A 26,840-nucleotide genomic window follows, 5' to 3' on the forward strand; every position below is an offset into this window, starting at 1 on the left:
ACAGGAGGAGGACTAGGTAGAGTCAGCCAGTCTCTGTCTATGTGGCGTTGGAGGCAGCTGAGATTTGGACCTGTGGATTCAAGCTTCTCGTGAATATTCAGATAGACAAAAATAACTGAATCAACCAGAGGTGAAGCCTGGCCTTCTATTTTATTTTTATTTGTTTATTTATTTATTTGGTTGCGCCAGGTCTTAGCTGCAGCAGGCAGGCTCCTTAGTTGCAGTGTGCATGTAGATCTAGTTCCCTGACCAGGATCGAACCCGGGGGCCCCTGTACTGGGAGCACGGAGTCTTATCTGCTGCGCCACCAGGGAAGTCCCCTGGCCTTTTAAAACTCTAGGCTGGGTATGCTCTCTACCATGAACCTAATGGATCCATGTGTACTTTTTAAACTACCTCAGCTCCAGGAGGCAATGAGTTCACAACCTGAACTTCTCAAGCTAGTTCAGAAGTTATCTGTCCAGTGTTTTGGAAATTAACATTCCAAATACAATATCAAACCCGAACTTCTCAAGCTAGTTCAGAAGTTATCTGTCCAGTGTTTTGGAAATTAATGCTCCGAATAAAATATCAAACCCGAATTTCTCAAGCTAGTTCAGAAGTTATCTGTCCGGTGTTTTGGAAATTAATGCTCCAAATAAATTATTTAAGTTACCCAGAAACCTTGACTCTGAATGAAATAAAATACAGTTCTGAGTCTACTGTTCTGCCCTGTGATCACTACATTTCATGCTATAGGTAAAAAGCAGTAATTAGCACTAAGCCTGATAAGAGTTGAGGTCTCATTTTAGCTAACCTTTTCTGACACTGGAAGAATATTTAAATGCGGTGGGTTTTTTCCTTGTAAAGGTACAATTACAAATTTTTTATTATACCTTCCAGATTTGGTTACGCTGGGCTACATTGAGAGAGGCTTTAATAAGTATTAATAAAGTTGCTGAAACAACAATGTCATAAAGCATAAAACATGCTATGTAGTGGAAAATGTAGACTACAGCCAGGGTTTGGCACACATCAAGCCTTAAATAAATATGCTGAGTGCAAAGTTTGGTTTGACCTACAAATCAAACTGTAGATCTATCACAAAAGACAAGAATTAGGATTTAGGATAATAGGATCTGTCACTTATTTGTTAAAAATGTAAGTAAAATTCAAGCCTTAGGAATATAAGCGCATGGGAATTCCCAAGCAATCCAACGGTTAGGACTCCACGCTTCCACTGTCAGGGGCCCAGGTTCAATGCCTGGTGGGGGAACTAAGACCCTGCAAGCCACGTGGTGCAGCGCCCCAAAAAAGAAAGAATACAAGTGCTATAAAGGATATATTCAATTGGCAAACTCAACACCTGCTTTCCAGGAGTGTATAATATGTGTGACTTTGGATAAATAATAATCTGTAGCTTAATTTCTACATAATTAAATATCTATCTCAGAATGTTAGAATGAGATGGGTCAGCAAATTTAACAATATTTTGAAATTTTTAAAAATATTTTGAAGCTCATGAAAATATGTATCAACTTCATTTGTTTAGAGGAATTTTTTTTTTTTTAAACCTGGGACCTTGGCAGTGAAAGCAAAGGGTCCTAACCATTGGACTACCAAGGAATTCCCTGGGGTAATATTTTAAATAATAAACTTTGGCTTTCTTTCAGCTCAAATCTATAAACTGTGTCACAAATATTCTCCAAAATTCATTAATGAAAAGCTTCCTTCTAAGTAAAAATGCTAAATATGCAAACTGCCAACTTGTTTCCCTATTTTTAGCCAATAACTAAAAGAAAAATAAATAAAAATCACACCACCCCTAAAGTCAATCTCTGGTCCTTCACTTAACTCCCAGAGAAAGAAAATTCTCTCCCCTTCTTGAAACCCTCCCACCTCTCTGGATCTCATGCCTTATCAACTCATCCAGGATATTGTTCTCAGGGTTAATAATCTGGTTTCTAATAACTTCATTCTTTCCCAGTCCATAACCCCTTCCCCTCAGTCATCATTTGGGTCTCTCCTAGCTTTAAAACAGTCATCATTTATCTTCTCTGTCCATTCCTTCCTTTCCTTTCACTGTCCAACTCCATGAATTCGGTCAACACCCATTGCCTCTACTTCCCCTCTAATACATTCACTTAAACTTCAATCCCTGCAAGCTTCTCAGAGTTCAAGCCACTTGCTCATTAAACCTACTGGAGGTCTAATTTCACAGACTTATCACTTACAATCTTCCATGTGAAGACCTTTCCCCCTTTGATTCTATTGTACCAAACTTGGCTCTCTTCCTATTTCTGCGATACTAATCACATTTTACTCGCAAGGCCCTCTTTTTGTAGGCACCCCCAGAGCAAAGTTTTCTGGCATTTTTGGTGTGCTCCTTCACAACTTTCAATTCACTATCAAGTATTTCGAGAGCCAGAAAATACCAATTCTATGACTTAGTAACAGCATTCTTGAAAACTTACCCTAAAGAATAACACAAAACTGGGTGTGGGGGGAGAGGGAGCAGCACACATGCAGCTTACAATGGTAAAAAAGTGGAAACAGGAATACTGCTAATTAGATCATGACATACTGTTAGAACAAGTACTGATGCTCAACACTCTATACCAAAAGGCAGCTTCCACAACTTTTATCTTTAAAGTTTTGTGACTTAAAAAGATTTTATAAGGTTCTTCTTAAGCTGTAAAAATAGATGGATCTTAGTTACATAGATTTATCCTTCCTCTAGATTTAGTCTCAAAGGAACACACATCTGGTTACTGTTAGAATACTCTTCTAACAAATATGTATTCTTAAAGATGTACTGCATTTGTACTGCAAATTTTACTATTCCACGTTCAACATTTTTCAGTGAACATAAAACCTGGTTTTGCAATGGCACTCATCTTGGATAAATAAAATTGATACTATAATTTGAGAACATTTTTATTCTGTCAGGCAGATTTATCTGAAAAGTACAAATTACAAATACTTTAAATTAGGGAGGCCACTTCTTGAATTGCAGGTACACCTTAAGTATCATAAACCTACGCAAGTTACCTAACTTCTGGGCCCATTTTTTCATTAAAAAAAAAAAAGATTAACTTAAATTATCTAAAGTTCTTTTTTTAAAATAAATTTATTTATTTATTTTTGGCTGCGTTGGGTCTTTGTCGCTGCGCACGGGCTTTTCTCTAGATGCGGCGAGCGGGGGCTACTGTCTTCCTTGCAGTGCACGGGCTTCTCATTGCAGTGACTTCTCTTGTTGCAGAGCACAGGCTCTAGGCACGCAGGCCTCAGTAGTTGTGGCACGCAGGCTCAGTAGTTGTGGCTCGCAGGCTTAGTTTCTCCATGGCATGCGGGACCTTCCCGGACCAGGGCTTGAACCCGTGTCCCCTGCATTGGCAGGCGGATTCTTAACCACTGCACCACCAGGGAAGTCCCTCTCTAGAGTTCTTTTAGTTCAAAAATTCCACAACCCAGGTTCTACTTAATTTTCACAAGTTAAAGCTTCCTCCACATACTGTCAGCCTAATTCAGTCATATATACCTATAATTACTTTTCTGTAATTTTACAAGTGATATACATATTCTCATTATGGTTCTAAGCACTTCTCAATATTATCTCATAAATCTTGTATGATATTATAATAACCTCATCTAATGTGAGTAGTGTTTTTTATATATATTCATATCCCTACATAACTATAATGGTTTAAAAATGTTCCAAAAAACTATAAAGCTGTTTTTAGCACAAACTTTTTGTTAACCAAATGAACAAATTACCACTATAAAACCAAATATGTTCATAACTCATGTTATCATTACCTTGTATCTTATCTAAGGCAAATAAATTTCCAGTTTTAATTAAAAATAGTATTGGGGAAAAGCTAGTCAGTATAAAATATTTTCCAGGGCTTCCCTGGTGGCGCAGTGGTTGAGAGTCCGCCTGCCGATGCAGGGGACACAGGTTCGTGCCCCGGTCCGGGAAGATCCCACATGCCGTGGAGCAGCTAAGCCCGTGCGTGCGCTACAACTACTGAGCCTGCACTCTAGAGCCCAGGAGCCACAACTACTGAGCCCACATGCCACAATTACAGAAGCCCATGCGCCTAGAGCCCGTGCTCCACAATAAGAGAAACCACCGCAATGAGAAGCCTACGCATCACAACGAAGAGTAGCCCCCACTCACCACAACTAGAGAAAGCCCGTGTGCAGTAACGAAGACCCAACGTAGCCAAAAATAAATAAATAAAATAATTTATAAAATGAACTACTAACCTTAGCATTCCAGGTTAGTTACCTCACAAAACCCAAATATCCATCTAATGAAAAGACCACTTCGGCAACTTTTTTGGTTACATTCAACGCATATAGCCATTTGTTTTTCCTCAGTATGTGTATGCTCGGTTATGCTATGCTGTGATTTTAGGGATTTCCTCCACCAACATTTTCTCTTGATAATGTAGATGGAAACTTTTATAATACTAGTTAGACTCATTAACTTTAGAAAGTAAGAAAAAAGAATCACATTTAATGCTGATGGGAAGATTTTTTAACATAAGGAATACAGCAATACGCTTAAGAACTGGTGTTTAAGGTAGACAGCAGAATATCTCATGTGTATGTAAGTGACCAAAATAAAACTGATTTTCTTCAGAAGTTTCAATTTGTGTTTTATAAAAGACAATAACAATGTGTTATTAAAAAGCTACACAGGGGCTTCCCTGGTGGTGCAATGGTTAAGAATCTGCCTGCCAATGCAGGGGACATGGGTTCGAGCCCTGGTCCAGGAAGATCCCACATGCCGCAGAGCAACTAAGCCCATGCGCCACAACTACTGAGCCTGCGCTCTAGAGCCCTCGAGCCACAACTACTGAAGCCCACACGCTTAGAGCCTGTGCTCCGCAACAAGAGTAGCCACCGCAGTGAGAAGCCCACGCACCGCAACGAAGAGTAGCCCCCACTCACCGCAACTAGAGAAAGCTCGCACACAGCAACGAAGACCCAATGCAGCCAAAAATAAATAAATAAATTTATTTAAAATAAATAAGTTTATTTTAAAAAAAAGCTACACAGTATAAACACCACTGTTTTAAATAAAGATCAATTCAAATCTCTAAGTCTTCTTTAAAACAATTTTTGCTTACAAATTACACATTGTCAAAAATAGCAACAGTATGATTCTGAGATTCTCAGAAAGAATACCTTTAGTATGTTTCTTTCACTCTATGCAAACTCAGAAGTCAACAACTTCTTTAACATTAATATGTAAAATCTCTAGAAATACAAGGCCATTAGGATTTAATTTTTTTTTTAAAAACCAACAACTCGTTTTTTTCAGACAGCAACATAAAACTCAGTTTATTAAAACAATAAAGAGAACATAAAATGTATTTATACCAAGTTTCATTCTAATAAAGAATGAAGAAATATGAAAGTATAAATGATTGACTTATAAAATCACGAGCTTCCCTGGTGGCGCAGTGGTTGGGAGTCCGCCTGCCAATGCAGGGGACACGGGTTCGTGCCCAGGTCTGGGAGGATCCCACACGCCATGGAGCGGCTGGGCCCATGAGCCATGGCCGCTGAGCCTGCGTGTCCGGAGCCTGTGCTCCGCAATGGAAGAGGCCACAACAGTGAGAGGCCTGTGTACCGCAAAAAAAAAAAAAAAAAAAAATCAATTTTGGCATCCTACATTGTCAGTTTAAGAAATTATCAATTTACCTTTCAATTGTTTTTTTCAATTACAAAAACAAGGGCTGCTGAATTTTTAAAAGTTTAGTCTTAATTTTTGCCAGTTTATGAGGATCTAAAATAAGATAATAAAAAACATTAATGGGGGAGCTCCCTGGTGGCCTAGTGGTTAGGATTCCGGGCTTTCACTGTGGTGGTCCGGGTTCAATCCCACAAGCCAGAAAAAAAAAAAAATTCAATGTATCTTAAATAGAAAAATCTGGTTTCAGTCACAATCAGATACAACAGTCAATTTTAGAATAGGTGCTGAGAAAAAAAGGAAGAAGTAACACCTATTCACACCACTTTTGCTATTCAGGATCACAGATAATCCTTTCCAAGCCATCACCATTAACTTGTCTTAGTTTCCTCTGGTACTTCAATCACTGTCATCAAATTTATAAAAACTAGAGGCTTGCAAGGATTAAGCCAGACATCTATATCCTTGTAAGGGTTGTTTTTTATGCTTTTTGGTAGAAGTATTCCAAATTGACCAATTTCTTCCATTATAATTTAAATTGAAAAAATCTGAAGTAAAGCTCTGTCACTTTGAAAAAACTGTCACTACCACAGATAAAGAACAAAGAGTGCTTGTTGCTCACCACTCAGTTCTACAAGAGTTAAGTAGTAACCCACTGCAGTTGCCCACCAACAGTACAACCTGAGAGGAACTCAGAGTGAAAAACAGGATAAGGAACTCTGAGCTTTGGATAAACAGGCCCTTAAATATAGATGCATATCTCAGGAAGAATTTCAATGATCCCAGATGCTTGTATCTTCCCCATACACAGAAAAGCACTAAAATCATTCACTTGAGATATCTGTTCTCGGTGATTAACAGTAATCTTTTACCAAGATGTATGCTTGACTGCATGTACTTCCTAGCCAAAAATCATATATAAATTGGCTTCTCCCCTGCCTCTTTCGAGCAGTTTCCTCAGAGCTAACTGAGTGGCTATGTCCTGGGCTATAGTCCTCAGTGAGACCCTGAATAAAATTTAAACTCATAACTCTTATGTTTTATGGCTTTCTTTAAGTCAATACTATGTTTATGGGTAATAACGCTTATCAGTAAGCCCAGTCTACACTTCACAGACCATCAACAGATGTTCTGTCCTCTGCTACATCTGAAAGAATCAATCACAAACTCCCTATACCAAAACCCCTCCACCCAATAAAACCTCATACCTCCTCCTCCCACATGCACAAACAGATCCACACCCAGACACACCCTAGGAATAAAACATTTAGAAAAGGAATACAATTTCAGGAATGAGAAGTATCCTGAGACACAACATATTTGGACTTAGGGAGAGAGCAATCACATAATTTTAGTCTCAATGAAGCAAGACCTAAAATTATTTGCTGTCAAAATAAGCGTTGTAGACTCGAAGCTTAAGGAAAAAACCTACCATAAGGAAAAAAAAAAAAGAAGACTTCCATTGAAGCATTATGTCCAAAGTGAAAGAATTACAAACCAAATATTAATCTAGTTGAAAGAGATGTATATAATTAACAGGAAATGAACATTAATTTTAAAATACTATATACTTTTTCCTATTCGATTCAATTCTTTAGTTTCTTTAATCGGGCCAGGGCAGAAGCTGAAGCAAAAGACAGACATCAAAGGAATCAGAGATAGGGCAAAAAAAGCAATGTTTTGATATCACTTCTGACCTATTTTGAAAAAAGTATTTACTTGAGTTGCTGTTCTATTTATTTACTCAGAAAACACCTGAGTGCTTACTACTAGTAGCACACTGCCCTTAGTGACTTAAAAATCTAATAAAGTACCTTTATAGTAAGTACAGGCAGAAGTGAAAAATCCTATGAAAGAGGTAAAAGGTGCTGTGAGGGCACACAAGGTAAGAAAAAGTGTATACAGCTGTGAGACTGAGGCTAAGTTTGGTGGATTCATGATGCCAGATATAAAGACTTAAAGAACTAATGGGGATTTCGAGTAAAATCTGAATTCAAAAAGTACAGGGACTTCCCTGGTGGCACAGTGGTTGGGAGTCCGCCTGCCAATGCAGGGGACACGGGTTCGACCCCTGGACCGGGAAGATCCCACATGCCGTGGAGCAACTAAGCCCGTGCACCACAACTACTGGGCCTGCGCTCTAGAGCCTGCATGCCACACCTACTGAGACTTCATGCCACAACCACTAAAGCCCGAGCACCTGGAGCTCATGCTCCGCAACAAGAGAAGCCACCACCATGAGAAGCCCGCACACCCCAACGAAGAGTAGACCCCGCTTGCGGCAACTAGAGAAAGCCTGCGCGCAGCAACGAAGACCCAACACAGCCAAGTTTTAAAAAATAAATAAACAAGAAGACAAAGAGTAGAAGGACTAACTAGGTAAGTTAGCTAGATAAGTTTAAAAAAAAATCTCAGAAACAATGAAAAGACAAGACTGAGAACTGTGAAAATACCCAGAATTCAAAGTGGAAGCTCACTATTAAAAAGTGAGTAAAAAGATTAAGTATTCATAACAGGAAAAGGCTACTGACAGAATCTACAAATTTGCAGCAATGTCCAGTTCAGCCTAAAGACAGGAAAGATAGACCCAGGACCCAGAATCATAAACAGCCTGATTCTCAGTGATTTTAACAGACTGACAAAAAGCTCTCAGCATAGGCCTAAAATGGGAGCTGCATGGGGTAACAACAATAACGGCCAAAAGACTAAAAGCAAGACTAACATTCCAAGGGCTATTCACATTTTAATACAGGCCTCCTAAGATTATTTAAAACAATCAAAAACAACCAAACCAAACGAAAACAAAAAAACTCTTAAGACTGAAATTATTCATATTCAACTCCAAAGATTTCTGATATAAAATCTGTAAGTTTGTCTAGGTAGACAACTGGCACAGAAGAATCACTAAGCTCATAACTAAGCCTAGAAGACCACCCAGCAGCAGCATATTAATGTACTTTGTTTACTAATCCTCCTCCACAAAGAACTCTCAGGGCAGATACGTTCTTTGTATAAAATGGCCACCAAACAAGAGATTTCACAAAAATTGAAAAGGCAGTCAACATTTGCTCTGATATGTACAGAAAATGGATGTTCTCTGATAGAACTGTGATCATGTAAACAGCCAGAAACATAAACATTTTAATAGTCTCAAATTTGGTTTTTAAAAAGATCTCTCCAGAAGTATCAACTTTGAAATGTCTACCATCTCCTGAAACCTAAATCTGGAGATTTATTATATCTTATCCAATTTACATAATTTGCACAGCTAAATTCTCCCATTGTAGCTGAGTTCTCAACTTTGGTTGCAGATCAGACTTAGCAAGGAGCTGAGAAAAATTCCAATACCCAAGATGCTGCCAGACCAATTAATCAATCTCGGGGGATAGCTGTTGTTTTTAAAGCTCACCAGGTGTCTTCAATATAATGCCAACATTGAAAACCACTAACTTGGATTGTGTGGGTAACTCAAGAAAAAAACTGGGGGACGGTACTTATCTACAGTAGAAAATGGAAAAAGGCAAACAAGGAACCTGAATGTAGTAACATTACATTTTGCCAGTTTTAACCTGGCTTCAGTACATTTCAAATCAAAGGTGGACTGAAATTTAAATCAAAATACAGTCAATTCTCATTATTCACAGTAGTTACATTCTGTAAAGTCACAGCAAATACTTAATTAGCAAACAGTGAAACACTGTTCCTAGGGGAAATACAGGGTTAGGTTTCTGTGATCCTCCACTCACATTCATACATTCAACCTTAATTTGTGTGCGTTCCTGTTTGGAGTTCTTAATATATATTGTTTATTCAGTAACACTGAACCCAAGGGCAACAGTACATGCCTGAATGAAGGTTATCTAACACACATATTTTCTACACAAGACACATCAGTCTTCTTGCAACTAGGAACACCGAATAGTACTCCAGTACTATGCTTGGGGGCCACTTTAAACAGTGAAATCACTAAAAGCAACATGTGAAAGGAAGTGGCACTAAACAGATCCAAGAAAGGACACTTGTTTACTGTATGACAGCTGCAAAGTTGCCCTGTTTTACCTGAGCTGCAACATGCACGTCAGCAACTCAAATCTTCCCACTCTGCACATGTGTACAAATCACCACAAAACCACCATGAGATCGATTTTAGGGTTACAAATAAATTTTACAAGTAGGTGGATTCACAAATACAGAATTCATGAATAATGTGGACAGACTGTAGAAATATCAAATCAAGTAGCTCAAACTAACTGTTATAAAGATAGGAATTTGAGGTTTCCAGCAACATAAAGAGCAAAGATGGCACCAATATGCCCGGCTACATAATTTTCTCCACTAAAATCCTTAAATTGGTTTTCCTATTTAAGGAAATATAACAATTTTTCTCATATCAAATCTATATACTAAAAAAACTATATATCAATTTGCTCAATATAGCTTCCTTTCATGCAGTACAAAAGTAATCATTTTATCAACTAGCTCTAATCACAAAACGCAGCAATGATTTAAAGGTACGATGGTTGGACTAGATGACCTCTAAAATGCCCAATGGCTCAATGCTTTTTGCAAGTCTATAAACCAAAGTTCGTGAGTCTATTTCAATTATAATAAAAGCCGATATATGAATACATACATATTCTCAGTAATAGTTTATCAGGATTATAATCACATTTTTTAGTAGTAGGGCTGCAATATAAATTCTTATCTGAAAAAGAGCTAAAAGCTCCACTCACCAAGAGAAATAAGTTGAATCCAGCAGGATATTATCAAACCTGATGGACTCTCATCTTGGACCTATACAACTTCAAAAAGAAAACAACCTGCCATATTAATGCTATAAAAGCTAAATATGCCTCAGACCATATACAAAAGTTAACTCAAAATGAATCAGACATAAATGTAAGAGCTAAAACTATAACACTCTCAGAAGAAGAGAGGTATAATAAAGTATGTCTTCATGACTTTGAATTAAGTAATGATTTCTTAGATATGAAAACAAAAGTACAAATGACCAAAGAATAAACTGGACTCCATCATAATTAAAAATACTTGTGCTTTAAAGGATACCATGAAGAATGTGCAAACACAGCTCACATAGGAGAATATCTGCAAATCTCATGTCTGATAAATTCAGAATATATAAAGAACTCTTACAACTCAACAATAAAAGGATAACTTATCTTTTTAAATGGCAAAGGATTTAAATAGACATTTCTCCAAGAAATGTACCAATAAGCACAAGAAAAGATGTCCAACATTAGTCATTAGGGAAATGCAAATCAAAACCACAATGAGATACCACTTCACGCCCACTAAGATGGCTATAATTTTTAAAATGGACAACAAATATTAGCCAGAATATGTAGAAACTGGGACCTCTGCATACTGCTCGTGGGAATGTAAAATAGTGTAGCTGCCATGGAAACATCTGGCAGTTTCTTAAAAAATTAAACATAAGAGTTACCAAATGACTCAGCAATTCCACTCCTAGGTATATACCTAAGACAAGTAAAACATGTCCATACAAAAACATGTTCATAAATACCCATAGCAGCATTATTCAAAAAAAAAGAAAAGCAGAAATAATACAAACAGTCAATTAACAGATGGGAACAGGAAACAAACCAAATGTCAATTAACTGACGGATAAACAAACTGTGGTATGTATAACCATAAAATGGACTATTACTCAGCCTAAAAATGAATGAAGTACTGATACAAGCTACAATATAGACGAACCTCAAAAACATTATGCTGAGTGAAAGAAGCCAGTCCCAAAGACCACATATTGTATGATTCCATTTATATGAAATGCCCCAAATAGACACATCTATAAAGATAGAAAACAAATTAGGGATTTCCAAGGGTGGAGGTGGGGACGTGGGGGACAGGATAACATGATACACTGGGAACAGACTGACTGCTAATGGGTATGGGGTTTCTTTTGGGGGTGACTTTGTGAGTATATTCTTTTAGTGACAATGGCTGTGAATGTATTTTGAAAACCACTGAATTTTATACTTTTAAAAAAAGGTTGTTTTATGATATGTGAGTTATATTTCAATTAAAAAAAGAAAAAAATTGGGACTTCCCTGGCGGTCCAGCGGTTGGGACTCTGCTCTTCCACTGCAGGGGGCATGGGTTCCACCCCTGGTCAGGGAACTAAGATCCAGCATGCCATGTGGCGCGGCCAAAAAAAAATAAAAAAACTGAACATGCCATGTAAAACTGATGTAAGAGGCTCAAAATTTTACTTGGCTAACTCTCAAATTCTGAAGAAGATTGGCAAAGAATACATGCTAATTAGAAATCATACTTCCTCTCTCCTTCCTGTGGTGTGTAAATACAAGGAGAGGCTTCATATAAAGGAAATTTGTTTTTTTCCATTGGTAGCCAACACAGGACCAGGAATCAAAATTTTTTTAAAGTGAGTACTTGATAGAGGTAGTTTAAAATAAGAGGCCTATAGAATTACAAGATATAACTCACAAACAATTCCAAAGGTCTATAACATGAAGTAATTTGTAATTTTACCCCATAGGATGGGTTAAAAAAAAGGTTACACAGATATTAAATGGCAAAGCTAGAATTCAAACCAAGTTTATCTGAATCCAAAAGCTGTGCTTATTCCATTGACACTTACTGAGGCCCTACTACATGCCAGGCACTGGGGTATGTCCAGGAGAAATAGTATATTAATTAACAATATGTTAGGGATATGAAGATGAAATTTAGCAGGGAAAGGGGCACTGCAAGTGCCACAGTGGAAGGACTGTTTTGTACTGGGTGATCAAGGAAGGCTTCTCTGAGAAAACTACATTTGAACAAAGATCTGAGATTAAAAAAAAGGAAGTGAGCCATCAGATATGTGGAGAAGAGCACTCCAAGCAGAGGAAATAACAGGGGCAAAGATAGCAAGGAGGCCCATAAGGCTGTAGAGAAGTGAGGAGGGTGGGGCAATGGTCATTAACAGGGATTTTGGATTATATTCTGAGTACAATAGGGAAGCCACAGTAAGGATGTGAGTGAAGTGACATTTGACTTTTGTTTTGAAAGAATCTGATGAGTTGAGAAAAGACTGTAAGGGAACAAGGGCAGAAGCAGAGAAACCAGTTAGGAAGCTGTTGATATAATGCAGATGACAGATGATGATGATGATTTACATCAGGTAATGATGCAGAAGAGCGGAGAGTTGGATTCTGGATTTATTCTGAAGGTAGAGCTGGATAGAATTTGCTGATGGTTTGACTACGGAGTGGGATGAAACCAAGGTTTCTGACTGAACAACTGGAAGAACGAAGTTGCCATGTACCACATGGGGAATACTATAGAAAGAACAAGTTTGGGAAGGGAAACCAAGAAAGGAGTTTTACAAATGTTTACCTCTCTGTTAATCTACTTTTGTCTTAACCACTTCACTACACTGATTTTTGTGTAACACAACTGTTATGTAGTGAAACAGAACCTGAATCCAGGTCTTTTGATTCCAGATCCTGAGCACGTTTTTCTAATGAAGTTTTACAAAAGCAACTGAATGAAACTACAGTTTTTCTCAGAATAAAGTAACTCAAAGGTATGCACCATTTGTTGGTACTCCAAAAACTGCATTCCCAAATAAAGGCTATCAAACAAAAACATTCTTAAAACACCTGACAAACATGATAATGTATTATGTAGGTAAAATAATGAAGCAGACAATAATATAAAGATGCAATAAAATTCATCTAACAAATGCTCAATTTAGATAAATACTATGCAGAAGTATATTTTCAGAAAAATGCCAGATCACCCCTTTAAAAATTCTCCTTAATAAAGATTATCTTTGAACAGTAAAGATTTGCCCTTATAATTTTACTCAGTGCACAAGTATATGCATAAAGAATCTTTGTAAAAATTTTGATAAAGTGACTTTATATTTTAAAGTATAAGGAATATTTTCCTCTCATTTTCTTAACTATAGAAGCTATAAAATATTTTTTAGTAAATGCTAAATTCTTGACTGAAGATTTAAATAATTATCCAAATGATTTCTCAACAATACCAAACTTGTTAATGTTCATTACCTCCAACTTAACAGCATCAGTAGATTTTAGAGCTTGGTTTCCAATTCAGCTTCACTACTCAGTTGCTATGAAATTTTGGGTAAGTCACTTCCCAAGTAAGTGATTACTTATCAAAAGTCACTCTTTCTCTCTAATAGAATGAAATGGGATTATCTGACTTCCCATTTTACAAGGTTGGAATAAGAATCCAGAGAGGAAGAAAATGAAAATACTTTCAAAAACAAAGTTATGGCAAACACATGTATCAAGAAAATAATCAAACTTTGGGGGGAATACACATGTAATTATAAATATGAATTTTGTTATTCCTTTATAGGTATTCAACCTTACTATAAGAAAATTGCTTACTAGATTTCTCTAAGAGGTGGGTCAGAAAGGATCCTGCTGTGATTTATGTCTTAGAGTGTTCTATGTTTTCCTCTAAGAGTTTTATAGTGTCTGGCCTTACATTTAGGTCTTTAATCCATTTTAAGTTTATTTTTGTATACAGTGTTAGGGAGTGTTCTAATTTCATTCTTTTACATGTAGCTGTCCAGTTTTCCCAGCACCACTTACTGAAGAAGCTGTCTTTTCTCCATTGTATATTCTTGCCTCCTTTATCAAAGATAAGGTGACCGTATGTGCATGGGTTATCTCTGGGCTTTCTATCCTGTTCCACTGATCTATATTTCTATTTCTGTGCCAGTACCATACTGTCTAGATTACTGTAGCTTTGTAGTATAGTCTGAAGTCAGGGAGCCTGATTCCTCCAGCTCCGTTTTCTTTCTCAAGATTGCTTTGGCTATTCGGGATCGTTTGTGTTTCCAAACAAATTGTGAAATTTTTTGGATTTCTCTAAAATAGAACTAAATTAATGCAGAATTTGCTATGTCAAGTAACTGACAAGCATTTACTGTAGTCACTATGTGCACATTTAAGGAACAGTGAGAACGGATTTTTTTTTCCTATTCTAATAGAATTTATGGCCCAGAGGAGTGGAAGAGACCTAAAAAGTTAAATGAAAGACCCAAACCAACACTTTAGGACAAAAATAGAAGGCATCTTGTAAAGCAGTAATTGATTAATAGCAAAAAGAAAAATACCACAATGACTGCTTTGAGAATTAAGATGATGACCCCAACTTTATGCTTTTGTTCACAATGTAGTCTACTATCTACTTATGTTTCTCATTCACACAGAACACCGTCAATTCTACTCTATGCTGTTCCCCTTTTCCTTCAGCACTTGCTCCAACAGCTCTCTGTCAGCCCCATTCCTAGCCAGAGTACCTAGCCAACCTTCTCAGATACTGTAATTCTAGCTACACACCCCAAGTCTCCAGTGCTCAGTAAGCCTCAGGATCCATGATGACAGTCAGTTTTCTAACTTTTAATTATGCTGTAACCCTTCATAATGATGTCAACAGTCATATGAAATCTAATTGTCAAGGTAACATGACAACAATAATGTCAGCAAGAGGCCACACTCTACCTCTCTCAATCACTACACCAATTATTTGAGTAAACAGCAATGCAGAGTTGTGAATAATCCAAAATAATTTATTATTTCTAACTCATCTAAGAAAAAACACACATTCATAATCCATCTCCTGTTACTAAATCTCAATCTCCTTCCATCTAGTCAAGTCAACAGTCAATAGTCTGAGACCCAATTAAGTAAGAGAGAGGAAGATAACGCAGAAAATCTGCAAGAGTAATTCAACTGACCATTTCTTTCAATTATATCACTATTTCTGGAATTGACAAATATCAACTACTATACACTGACTTTCTAAGATCTTAAGACATAAGGTAAAAGTAGTTCATTACATCAGTAAATCTAGATGGTTAAATTAGAAAAGTATACCAGGTATACTTAAAAACTTCTAACATAAAGGCTGAATCAAACAGCTAAATTCTAAAATCAGAAATATCCAGGAGGCAATATTAATTATTTTATGAAATGAGCCAATAGGGAAAAAAAAGATTATGTACAAAATGAAAAAGAAACATAACACAAAAAATACTGTTTTATAGTTTAGCTGAAAACAGAATACCCTAATGTTGCTACACTTTTAAGAAATGTTTTGAATCACATAAAAATTCACTTTAATAATGCTTTTGTAGTTTGGGGATAGAAAGTTTGTACCAAATTATCTAAGTCCCGAAAATGCTAAATCTAAAAATTTGTTATCGACAACTTTCCACATAATATTTTAAGAATTCTAGAATCATCAAAATTAAACGTAAATCTATTTCTTTACTCTAACTCCTGCCAATTTTAAGTATCACCATGAACCCACCATTCTCAAAGAATGGTTTCTTAAAACATAATCTAATCATATCTTACTTGGTGATTTGTGACTTTGTTCTAGGAAGAAAAAAGAAAAAGAAAAAAATGGGAAAGAACATCTCAAAGGGCTCATATAAATCTGAAAACCACAATCTTGAACTATATATTGAAGAACAACTCTAGCAAAACTACAGAGCAGAGCTTCCCCAGCATTACAGGTGTACCAGAATACTGATCCTCATCCCCAGTGTTTCACTCTGAACTGCCTGGCCAGGTGCTTCTAGCCTCCAACAATCTCACCCACCCTGGTGTGCAATTCAAAACGTATTTTCTGTGTGTGCCACAGCCTAAAAAAAGGCTGAGAGGCACTGATAGAGTATACTGCAGTAGTTACAACATCAACTTTAAAATACATACTCTCCGAAAAGAATCTAAAAAAGGATATATATAAATGTATAACTGAATCATTGTGCTGTACACCTGAAATTAACACACTGTAAATAAACTATACTTCAATAAATTTTTTTTTAAAAAGATAAAACAACAACATACTCTCCAAAGAAGAAATTCAAAGTCTACCTTTACTTGATATCCTGATGATCCTAAAGGCTAATTTGTTTTATTCATTTATTTATTTTTATCAATGTAAGTAATCAAGTCTTATGTTACGTTTGTATAATATGCATGTTTTTAAAATACAGTTCCTCTTACAGCTTAAGTAACCTCCTCATCAGCAATAATATCCTGGTGCCGGTTAAGATAAAGAAATCTACTGAAAACTTTTTTAGGTAAGGACATGGTTAGAGCAGCATTCATGTATAGCTTATTTTTTCCTAAGCACTCAAACTAAAATCCAAAAAATATTTCCTAACCTCCTTCCACAATTTTTCTCCATAGCACTATCACCTTCTAATATAATAGCGATTAACTTAAATATTTTGTTCTTATCCATTACCCCTAACCAGACTATTACATTCACAAGGGCAGAAATCTTGCCTGCTTTTGTTCACTGCTGTATCCCCAGCACCTAGATGAATACCAGACACATAGTAGGCCCTCAAAAAAATAACTGATGAGTGAATGAACAAATTTCATAATTTAGCTGTAGTTTTATGTATAATTTATTTGTTTTGAGGAGTTAAATTTTGCCATTAAGATGGTCAGGAAAAAATTTTGTTCTAAGACACAGAATAACCACACAGAAAGTGTTGTGTTTCAAAAAGCTCAGTTTATCTATATTAAAATATTTTTCAAGATACTACCAGAAAAGGATGTGAAGAAAAGGGAACCCTTGTACAATGTTGGTAGGAATGTACACTGGTGCAGCCACTATGAAAAATAGCATTGAGGGTCCTCAGAAAACAGAAATTAGAACTACTATTTGATCCAGCAATTCCACTCCTGGGTATATATCAGAAGAAAACGAAAACACTAATGTAAAAGATACATGCACTCCAATGTTCATAGCAGCACTATTTACAATTGTTAAGATATGGAAGCAATCTAAGTATCCATCAACAGATGAACATATAAATAAGATGTTGGCGTGCGCACATGCACACACACACAAACAATGAAATATTACTCAGCTGTAAAAAAGAATGACACTTTGCCATTTGCAACAACATAGATGGACTTGGAGAGTATTATGCTCAGTGAAATAAAATCAGTCAGAGAAAGAAATACCGTACAGTATCACTTACATGTGGAATCTAAAAAGTAAATCTAGTGAATATAACAAAAAAGAAACAGACTCACAGATATAAAGAACTAGTGGTTAACACTGGAGAGGGAAAGGGAGAGGAGCAAGATAGGGAGACAGGGTTAACACGTACAAACTACTATGTATAAAATAAGCTACAAGGATATATTGTACAGCACAGGGAATATAGCCAATATTTCCTAATAACTATAAATGGAGTATAATCTTTAAAAATTGTGAATCATTACATTGTACATCTGAAACATAAACTATTGTATATCAACTATGCTTCGATTAAAAAAATTTTTAATAAAAAAGATACTACCAGAAAATCTGTATCAGGTATTTTTTAAATACAAATAAAAGGAAGAATTTAGTTTTAATTAAAATAGGAAACATCAGTTTTCCATTCCTCTAATCAGAAGACACAAAGGAATAAAGGATGAAAAGACAGTCAGAGGTAGTACTTGGGATGCAGAAAAACGCAGTATTGCACTGCCTAGTATTGTTTCCATTGCTTAAGTCGCCATGTAAAATTCAAGACTGTCAACATTGTTCTGTACCGACTCAAGTTTTTTTCTCTTAAAAACTGAAATCTGTCTTCTCCAGACACTAAAAGTCTAAATCTAATCAGCAAATTAGTTATCCCTATAATCCTCCTGCCAAATATAATCACAAGTATAGTGGATTTTAATCTTTCAATACAAATAATCTTAAATTGGTCATATAGCCGATCTACTGTTCAACTAGTGTTCTACAGTTCCTTTTTTGGCCCAAATGATGAAACTTCTCTAACGTCTCTGGGGAGATTAGGGTAAAGTATAATGTTTCCTGAAATTGTTCTTGTTTTTTCTCTGGATTACTTCATGACATCTCTTCAACTAGGAATGTTATATACAGTTTTCTTTTTCTATTCTGCAGGAAAGTCCAGAGGGAGAAGCAAAAGTAAAAAGAGTCTTGAATGGAGAGGCTGAAAGGGGACAGACAACACAAAAGCACAGAAGTAAATGCGAAGCAAATACGTGCACAGAAGAGGAAGAAGATTCAGAAAAGAGAAGAGATGAAAGAAAAGCACTTTTCTCTCCTAAAAAGAGGAAAAAAGGGACAGGGAAACGTGCTTATTCTTCTAGAAACAAAAGCATAAAATCCTTCCAAGAAAAACGTGGTCTCTTTAAGATGTTGTTAAAACTCTAAAAAGCGCTCAGATGACACTCCAAACGGGAGTTCTGCCTTCCCTTCCTATGTTTTGACAGAGCTAGTCTTCATCTGTAAATTAAATGCAAGCTATAGATAATGCAGAGTTAATCTCTACAAAACTGCAACTGTGGATGCCATCTTTGCCTGAAAAAAATCAAACTCCTTGGATTTGGTAAAAAGGAGCCTATTAAGTTGGAAAACCAGAAAACCACGCATTGCCAAGGCAGGTAAATACAACACGGGTTAATAAAACATCTCCTACCAAACTAAGGTTCCACTAAAGATCTGGCGAAGAGGGGTAAAAGGCTGTAGCCTAACCGCGACCGCAAGGGTGGGGCACCGTAGGAAATAAAAAGATTTGAGGGCGAGCTATCTATCCCGGGAGGTATGGGGAGCTGGTGACTTGTCTCTCGGGGAGACTGCATATTAGGCGGCAAATGACTTTGATGGGCTAACTGCAGCTTCGGGGAGAGTGAGAAAATGGGCTGCTGGACGTATGTTCGTTGAGAGTGCGGAGGCTGAAAGTGGAAGGTACCCCTGGGGCAAAGGACTAAGAGTCAAAAGGGGAGTCAAGGGGCCGAGCAGGCCAGGGAGGCCGGGCGTGGGAGGCCTGAACAGAGGCCGCGAAACGCCTCTGCAGCCAGCCGCCTTCTCTGGGAACGCCTTTTCAGCTCCCCACACTCAGCCCCTCTCAGGGCCGCCCCTGCCCCGGCGACAACGGCGACAGCAGCTGTTTCCGCCCAGCCGGGGACCGCGGAGGAAAAGACATCCCTGGGGCGGGGGTCAGGCCAGCGGGAGCCGTCCGGGTGAGCTGGAGATGATTCCGAGACCACTGCCCCTGAGCGAACATCAAACTTCGCCCTTTCCTCCCCTTAGCCTTCTTTATCCCCCAACTTCCCGGCCGGCTGGTGTCCGCTTCGACCGACCGAGAAACCCCCTTCTTCTCGCCGCCTCTCACCCCTCCCAACGCCCGGACGCTGGGGAAGGACCGGCTACCGGGGCCGCTCCGGAGCCGGCCCAGGTGCCCAGAGTCCCAGACACCCCCCCGGACGAAACGCTCGGATCCTCCCTGTGGCTCCGGAGCCCGCCCAGATGCTGCAAACTCCTCTTACCTGCATTGACGCCATGATAGAACCATCCCCCCCAAGACCGGCGAGGCCAGAGACGCAGGGGGCGGAGCTGCCGTGCTTGCGTCACGCCGCGGGGGCCCAGCATCCCGGGCGCGGGGGGCGGGGCCTCCAATGGGAAGGGGAGTGCGCGACGGGATTGGCTGGCGCAGTAGGCGTCCGGAGGGGGAGGCGCGGACCCGGCCGCGGTGAATGGCGGTGTCGGTACGTTCGGTCACATCCAGCTCCCCAGCCTCCACTAAGATCCCCACTCGCTACCCCGATCGCTTAGGAAACGCTACTCGGGTTTTGACCCGAGCCACGATTGTTCTCTTTTTTCTGTATATACCTCGAGATCCTGATGTCCAGATCCGTGGGTTTTGGGGTTTTTTTTCTGTTTTGTTTTGTTTTTCCAACCACAGGTGTATGGTTTACAGATTTTTTCCATTCGGATGCTTTTTCCACATTACCATGCCCACTTTCACAGCTTTGGGGCAAGATAAAACTTGCCACAGGGCTGCTTTCTGGTCTTTACGGACCTGGAAGTCTTCTCATATTCCTAATTTGGGGAAGAGAGACACAGATTTCCTTGCACAACAGGATGAGAATTGAGGGCAGAACAGCCCTTTGATATTTTAAAGGCAAGGGTAGATTTGTGGAACTGAAACTTGCCTGAAGGGGAAGAGAACATTTGGAAGTTTTTCTTTTGTTTGTGCAATTTCTGCCCCGTTACCCTAGCCCCTCAGTTTGAAACTTCACGTGTATCAATAATAGTTATAGTGTTACGGCACTGACACTTGGTTAGAGATTTGACCCTAGACATGAAATTGTTTTTAATGTATCAGTGTTACGCTATAATATACACATACCTTCTGTCACATCCAGATTTCTCTTCAGCCTGTTTTGTAGTGGGCAGTTTTGTGGTCGTTTCACCTAGGGATGTATATGAGTAGGGAGAGCTGAGTACACAGAATTTATTCTGGGAGTGCACCAGTTCTGCCAACATTTATCAGAAGCCACATAGAACTGAAGATGTTATTGGTTTATAAAAGGAAAATGGAAGCCAAATGCTTGCACTTCCTGTTCTGTTTTTTTTTGTTTTTTTTTTTTAAATGTAGGTGGCTGATACATGAGTAGAAGGCTTTTAGTTTACCAGAATGAAAGCTTAAAAATCTGTCATTTTATTAACTTGGAGTTCTTTTAAGAAATTTATGTAAGATTTAAATATAAGAGCAATGTAAGATATCATCCTTCCCACTCTTTAGATCATTATGTTCTCTGTGAAATTCTCTAAGGTAAAATGTGTTCAAAAAAGGAAAAAAGATCCTTAAAATACCCTACTTATTCTATGGTATAATACTAAACACCCTATTCTTCATCGCTAGAGAGGAATTTATATTGGTATACTTTTCTTCCTCTTAGACTTCCACCCGATTGCCAGAAATGGGCTGGTTTTCCCTTTGTTGTGCAAAATGACTGTGTCCTTGAGGAATGTTTGCAGGCTTCCGGCAACCAAGGATGATCCAGAAACATATCAGGTGTCAGCCCAGTTGTGTTGCCTACATTTCAACTGAGTAAAACTCATATCATGAAAGAGGAAAGCTTTTCCAGATATATTTTCTTCTGGAGATCTTTATCCCTATGATCTCAGAAAATTGATCGTTTTACCATCTAAGGTTTACTTTGTTTAAAAGCCAATTCTTCCTAAGGTATGTGTCTTTAGATGACCCCACAAACAAAGCATTATGACATCATCAGAATCAACAACCTGCCATGACAAATACTAATAAGGAAGAAAGGGTTACAGGAATCCTAATACCCCTCACAGTAAAATCAACATCTGGTCCCTTGGATTTTATATGTGTTAAAGAGGATCTTCATAGGAGGGAAAAGTCAGTACCAGTCATATCTTTCCAGGAAATAGTAAATAGTACATAATTACCTCACTACCCTCTTCATTCTTTCATTGATATATAAAAGATCCTCATGTACTCAGGAGCTAAAACAGTCACTTTCAGATGGGGTGGGAGCATATAATTATCTCCAGGAAGCATGAAATGTTTATATCTAACAATTGATTATACAGTGTTTGAGGACTAGGCTCACATCTCATTTCTTCAGTTTTTGTTTTGTTTTGTTTGTTTTTTACACATCTCATTTCTTTACAGAGTGGAGCTTCCTATCAGATAGGCAAAAGACAAAATGCCTGACAATTCCAAAAGTAGGAGAGGAAGTGGAGTTCTCATAAACTCTATACGAGGACTTCCCTGGTGGCGCAGTGGTTAAGAATCCGCCTGCCAGTGCAGGGGACACAGGTTCGAGCCCTGGTCCAGGAAGATCCCACATGCAGTGGAGCAACTAAGCCTGTGCGCCACAACTACGGAGCCTGCACCCTAGAGCCCATGAGCCACAACTACTGAGCCCGCACGCCACAACTACTGAAGCCCCCAAGCCTAGAGCCTATGCTCTGCAACAAGAGAAGCTACCGCAATAAGAACCCCACGCAACGCAACGAAGAGTAGCCCCCGTTCGCCACAACTAGAGAAAGCCCCGTGAGCAGCAGCAAAGACCCAACATAGCCAAAAAATAAAAACAATGAAAGTTCTCTCTTAAAAAATAAAGATATCTTGGAGACAACTGTTGAAATTTAAGCAGAAAATAGGTATCAGATAATATTAAGGAATAATAGCTGTCTTTGTTAGATTTGATAATGATGTTCATTTTTTAATTTCCATAGCAATTAGAAATGACCATCAGGTTCAAGGAAGTGATTCTCCTTCACCTCACAAACTACCCCCACCTCCATCTCCCTGGAAGAGAAAAACCAGGACGTACCCAAGCTGTGTATGTACCTGAGGTCTTCCCTGCCAAGGAAAAAGCAGAGCCTGTGACACAGGGGACTAAAAGCAGCTGGACTTTCTGGCAGAAAAGAAGAAATATGGGAAACCAAATAGTCTAATTTCTTAAAGGACCCACAAAGGGATCAATGGGCAAATCCTGCAGTATTGATAATGTCATGTGATTTATGAATGCTTGAGTTCTAGTGATTCAGTAGACCGGTGAGTTAGGAGCAGTCCTATGAGAATATGCTTGTTGGAGGATGAAGAGGCAGAGCTGACGAGTCCTTACTTGAGTCTGTGTCTCCCCAGAGTGGTTTATTCTTAGTCTCCCACTGGCTGATCTCATCAGAGAAACAGAGGCAGTTTAGCAACCAGCAGCTTGGTTATTGGATTGGAAGAGGCAACAGGCCAGGAATCCAAGGCTTGTATTCTTATCCCAGCTCTGTCATTAGCAAGCTTGGTCAAGGCTCTTAATGTCTCTGGGTTTATTTCCTTATCAATAAAATGAGTAAATCAGACTGTAAAATCTCCAAGTTTTCTTTCCAGATGTCAAATTCCACGCACCTATCAGAGGGAATCAAAATTTGAAATGATGTGTTTAAAATACTATGTTTAGGGCTTCCCTGGTGGCGCAGTGGTTGAGAGTCTGCCTGCCGATGCAGGGGACGCAGGTTCATGCCCCGGTCCGGGAAGATCCCACATGCCGCGGAGCAGCTGGGCCCGTGAGCCATGGCCGCTGAGCCTGCGCGTCCGGAGCCTGTGCTCCGCAACGGGAGAGGCCACAACAGTGAGAGCCCCGCGTACCGCAAAAAAAAAAAAAAAGGAACTTTGCAGTGGAGAAACCTGACGAACACTACTTCAGTCATGTGATCAAGGTCAACCTCGGCAATGATAAGTCATGTTGAGTGTATGTACCCTTGATAAGATGTGATGCAAATGACACTTTACCTCTGTGGTCTCCCCCCAACCCCCGAAATCACATAACCCCTGTCTAATCATGAGAAAAAACATCAGGCAAATCTTAAATAAGGATATTCTACAAAAGACCTGATCAGTACTCCTCAAATCTGTCAATGTCCCAGTACTCCTAAAATCTGTCGATGTCATTGAAATTAAGGACAGTTTGAGAGAAACTGTCACAGCCTAAGTAGGAACCTAAGAAGACAGGATGCTAAATATAATGGGATTTAGGAATAGAAAAAGGAGATTAGGTTAAAATGCAGAAAATCAGACTTAAGTATAGGTTTTAATTATTAATAGTGTATCAATATTTGTTCATTGATTGTAACAAATGAACCATACTAATATGTTAATATGAGAAATTAAATGAGGAATATAGGGAATTTTTGTACTGTCATCACAATTTTTTTTATTGAGATATAGTTGATGTACAGTATTATATAAGTTACAGGTGTACATTTAAAAAAATGGAAACCTGTTCTTAAATCAAATTTTTAAGAAATATCTTAAATCATTGATGGAAGGAGGTGAGAGACAAGAGGCAGCCAAGATCTGGCCATGGAAGGCTTTGTTGGCTGGCAAGGTTGGACTTTATCTTAGAAACCATCTGGTGGGACTTCCCTGGTGGCGCAGTGGATAGGACTCCACGCTCCTGATGCAGGGGGCCCGGGTTCAATCCCTGGTCAGGGAACTAGATCCCACATGCATGCAGCAACTAAGAGTTCGCATGCCACAACTAAGGAGCCCACATGCCTCAACTAAGGAGCCTGCCTGCCACAACTAAGACCCCACGCAACCAAATAAGTAAATATTAAAAAAAAAAAAAAGAAGAAGAAGAAAGAAATAATTTGGCAAATTAGAGTTATTTTCAGATGGGAGGTGGTGAGGCCAGATTTATATTTTGAAATGACTGTTCTGAACAGATTTGATCAGGTCAGATCAGAAAAGAAAAATCAGAAAAGGAGGCTATTGCAAGGGCCTGACAGATGGAGGATGAGGGCTTGGACTAGGGAACGTAGAAAAAGGGCTCTTGAGATATTTAGGAAGGGGAACAGACAGGACTGAGATTTGTTGCATATAGGGGACAAGGAAGGAGTTGAATGCAAGGTTTTTGATTTGAAATTAAAGGAGTTGGTACAGACAGAAGAAATGAAAATAGAAGGGAAAGAAAAAATGATTCCATTTTGGACATATTTGAGGATTTAAAGTTTCCCATAGGTCATCTGTCATGCCTTTTAAAAATGAAACTTGTAAAATCTATCTCAAATGAATTCACTAGGAAATCCTGGGAACAGAGGCTCAGCTGCTGTGGAGGGCCCTTTTTCTGTCAGTCTCTGTGGTGTTCAAGATGGCTCTAGTCTCCAGACTCATATCCAACCTACCAGCTCAGTAACCCCAGTGGATTATTCTAACAGCAAAGATCTGGGAGGGGGGTCCAATTGGCTTAGCTCTAATCAGCTTCATCTCTCAACCAATCAGTGATCTGATTGATCAGGCCTGGGCTGTAGCATGGGTGGGAGTGGAGCCAGCCCCACTCAAATCACATGAAATGAGACCTCCCATAAGAAAGAAGCTTCTTACACTAGAGTGAGGGGAGATAAGAGATGCAAGAGAGACAAAAAGTACAGATGTCCACTACTACATCTCACCTGGAATATATTCAGCAGACATTCTACACCACAGGCTTAAGCTGGGAGAGGATAGGGGGGAGCTTTCATTTAAGTGAAGTTTTGGATTATGATGTAATACTAGATGGCCTGAAATTTTTTTGTTTTTTTTCGGTACGCGGGCTTCTCACTGTTGTGGCCTCTCCCGTTGCAGAGCACAGGCTCCGGACGCGCAGGCTCAGCGGCCATGGCTCACGGGCCCGGCCGCTCCGCGGCATGTGGGATCTTCCCGGACCGGGGCACGAACCCGCGTCCCCTGCATCAGCAGGCGGACTCTCAACCACTGCGCCACCAGGGGAGCCCGTGGCCTGAAATTTTTCATGACGGATAAGAAACTGTTCTTTTTTTTAAAGAAACTGTTCTTCTGACAGAGGGACTGCAGATATTCTGGAATCTTCCTGAGATTTCATCCAAGGCAAGGAAAACCCACGGAGCAGGTTTTAAAGGACAATGGGAGACAGCACCACATGGAGTCCAGCTCATTCAGTAAAATGATTACATTTGAAACCATGAAAATAAAGAGATCACTCCAAGAGAGAGTTTAGGGGAGGAAAAAAAACATAATGCTGAGGTCAGTGGCTAAAGGTACACCAACATTTAAGAGAAATGTGGCCTAGAAGTCAAAAGGGTCTTGAGGAGGGAGTAAGTAATCAATAATGTAAATTCATTCAAGATTTGTAAAACAAACACACACAAACAAAAACTGAATTGGCAATGTGGAGTACGTCAATGCTCTTCATCAGATTACTTTTTGTTGTAGTGAACTGTGGAGCGAACTGGTAAGTGAAGATAAAGAGGCATCAAAGGCTTGGACTTCCCTGGTGGTGCAGTAGTTAAGAATCTGCCTGCCAACGCAGGGGACACGGGTTCGATCCCTGGTCCAGGAAGATCCCACATGCCGTGGAGCACCTAAGCCTGCGAGTTGCAACTACTGAGCGCTCGTGCCACAACTACTGAAGCCCACGTGCCTAGAGCCCGCACTCCGCAACAAAGAGAAGCCACTGCAATGAGAGGCCCGTGCACCGCAACAAAGAGTAGCCCCTGCTCACCGCAGCTAGGGAAAGCCAGTGTGCAGCAATGAAGACCCAACGCAGACAATAAATAAATAAATTTATATTTTTTAAAAAAAGAGACATCAAAGGCTTGGAGGAGATGAGAAAAAGGGAGATAAGACTGCACTAGTGACAAATGCAAGGTCAAGAGTAGGGAGAAGTTTTGTTTCTTGTTTGTTTTCAGAAAGTGCTTTGAGCATTATCATAAGCTAAAAGGAGTCAGTAGAGGAGGATATTTGAAAATGTTAGGCATTTAAAGAGGGAAGGCTATGTGGGTCACATACCTTTGGTTTGAT

The 26,840-nt window shown here is 39.0% G+C and overlaps 1 protein-coding gene across 3 annotated transcripts in view; it reads right to left on the reverse strand.

Moving 5' to 3' along the window:
* UBE2W (ubiquitin conjugating enzyme E2 W) overlaps positions 1-20,077 on the reverse strand; it is a 111,865-nt gene extending 91,788 nt beyond the window's left edge. For all 3 annotated transcript variants that reach the window (XM_060128476.1, XM_060128477.1, XM_060128475.1), the window contains exon 1: positions 20,032-20,077. In XM_060128476.1, the coding sequence (XP_059984459.1) occupies positions 20,032-20,046 (15 nt within the window). In that variant the 5' untranslated portion in view covers positions 20,047-20,077. The remainder of the gene's footprint in view (positions 1-20,031) is intronic.
* Between the last annotated feature and the right edge of the window lie 6,763 nt (positions 20,078-26,840).

Source organism: Lagenorhynchus albirostris, chromosome 17 (genome assembly GCF_949774975.1).
Source record: "Lagenorhynchus albirostris chromosome 17, mLagAlb1.1, whole genome shotgun sequence".
NCBI lineage: Eukaryota > Metazoa > Chordata > Mammalia > Artiodactyla > Delphinidae > Lagenorhynchus > Lagenorhynchus albirostris.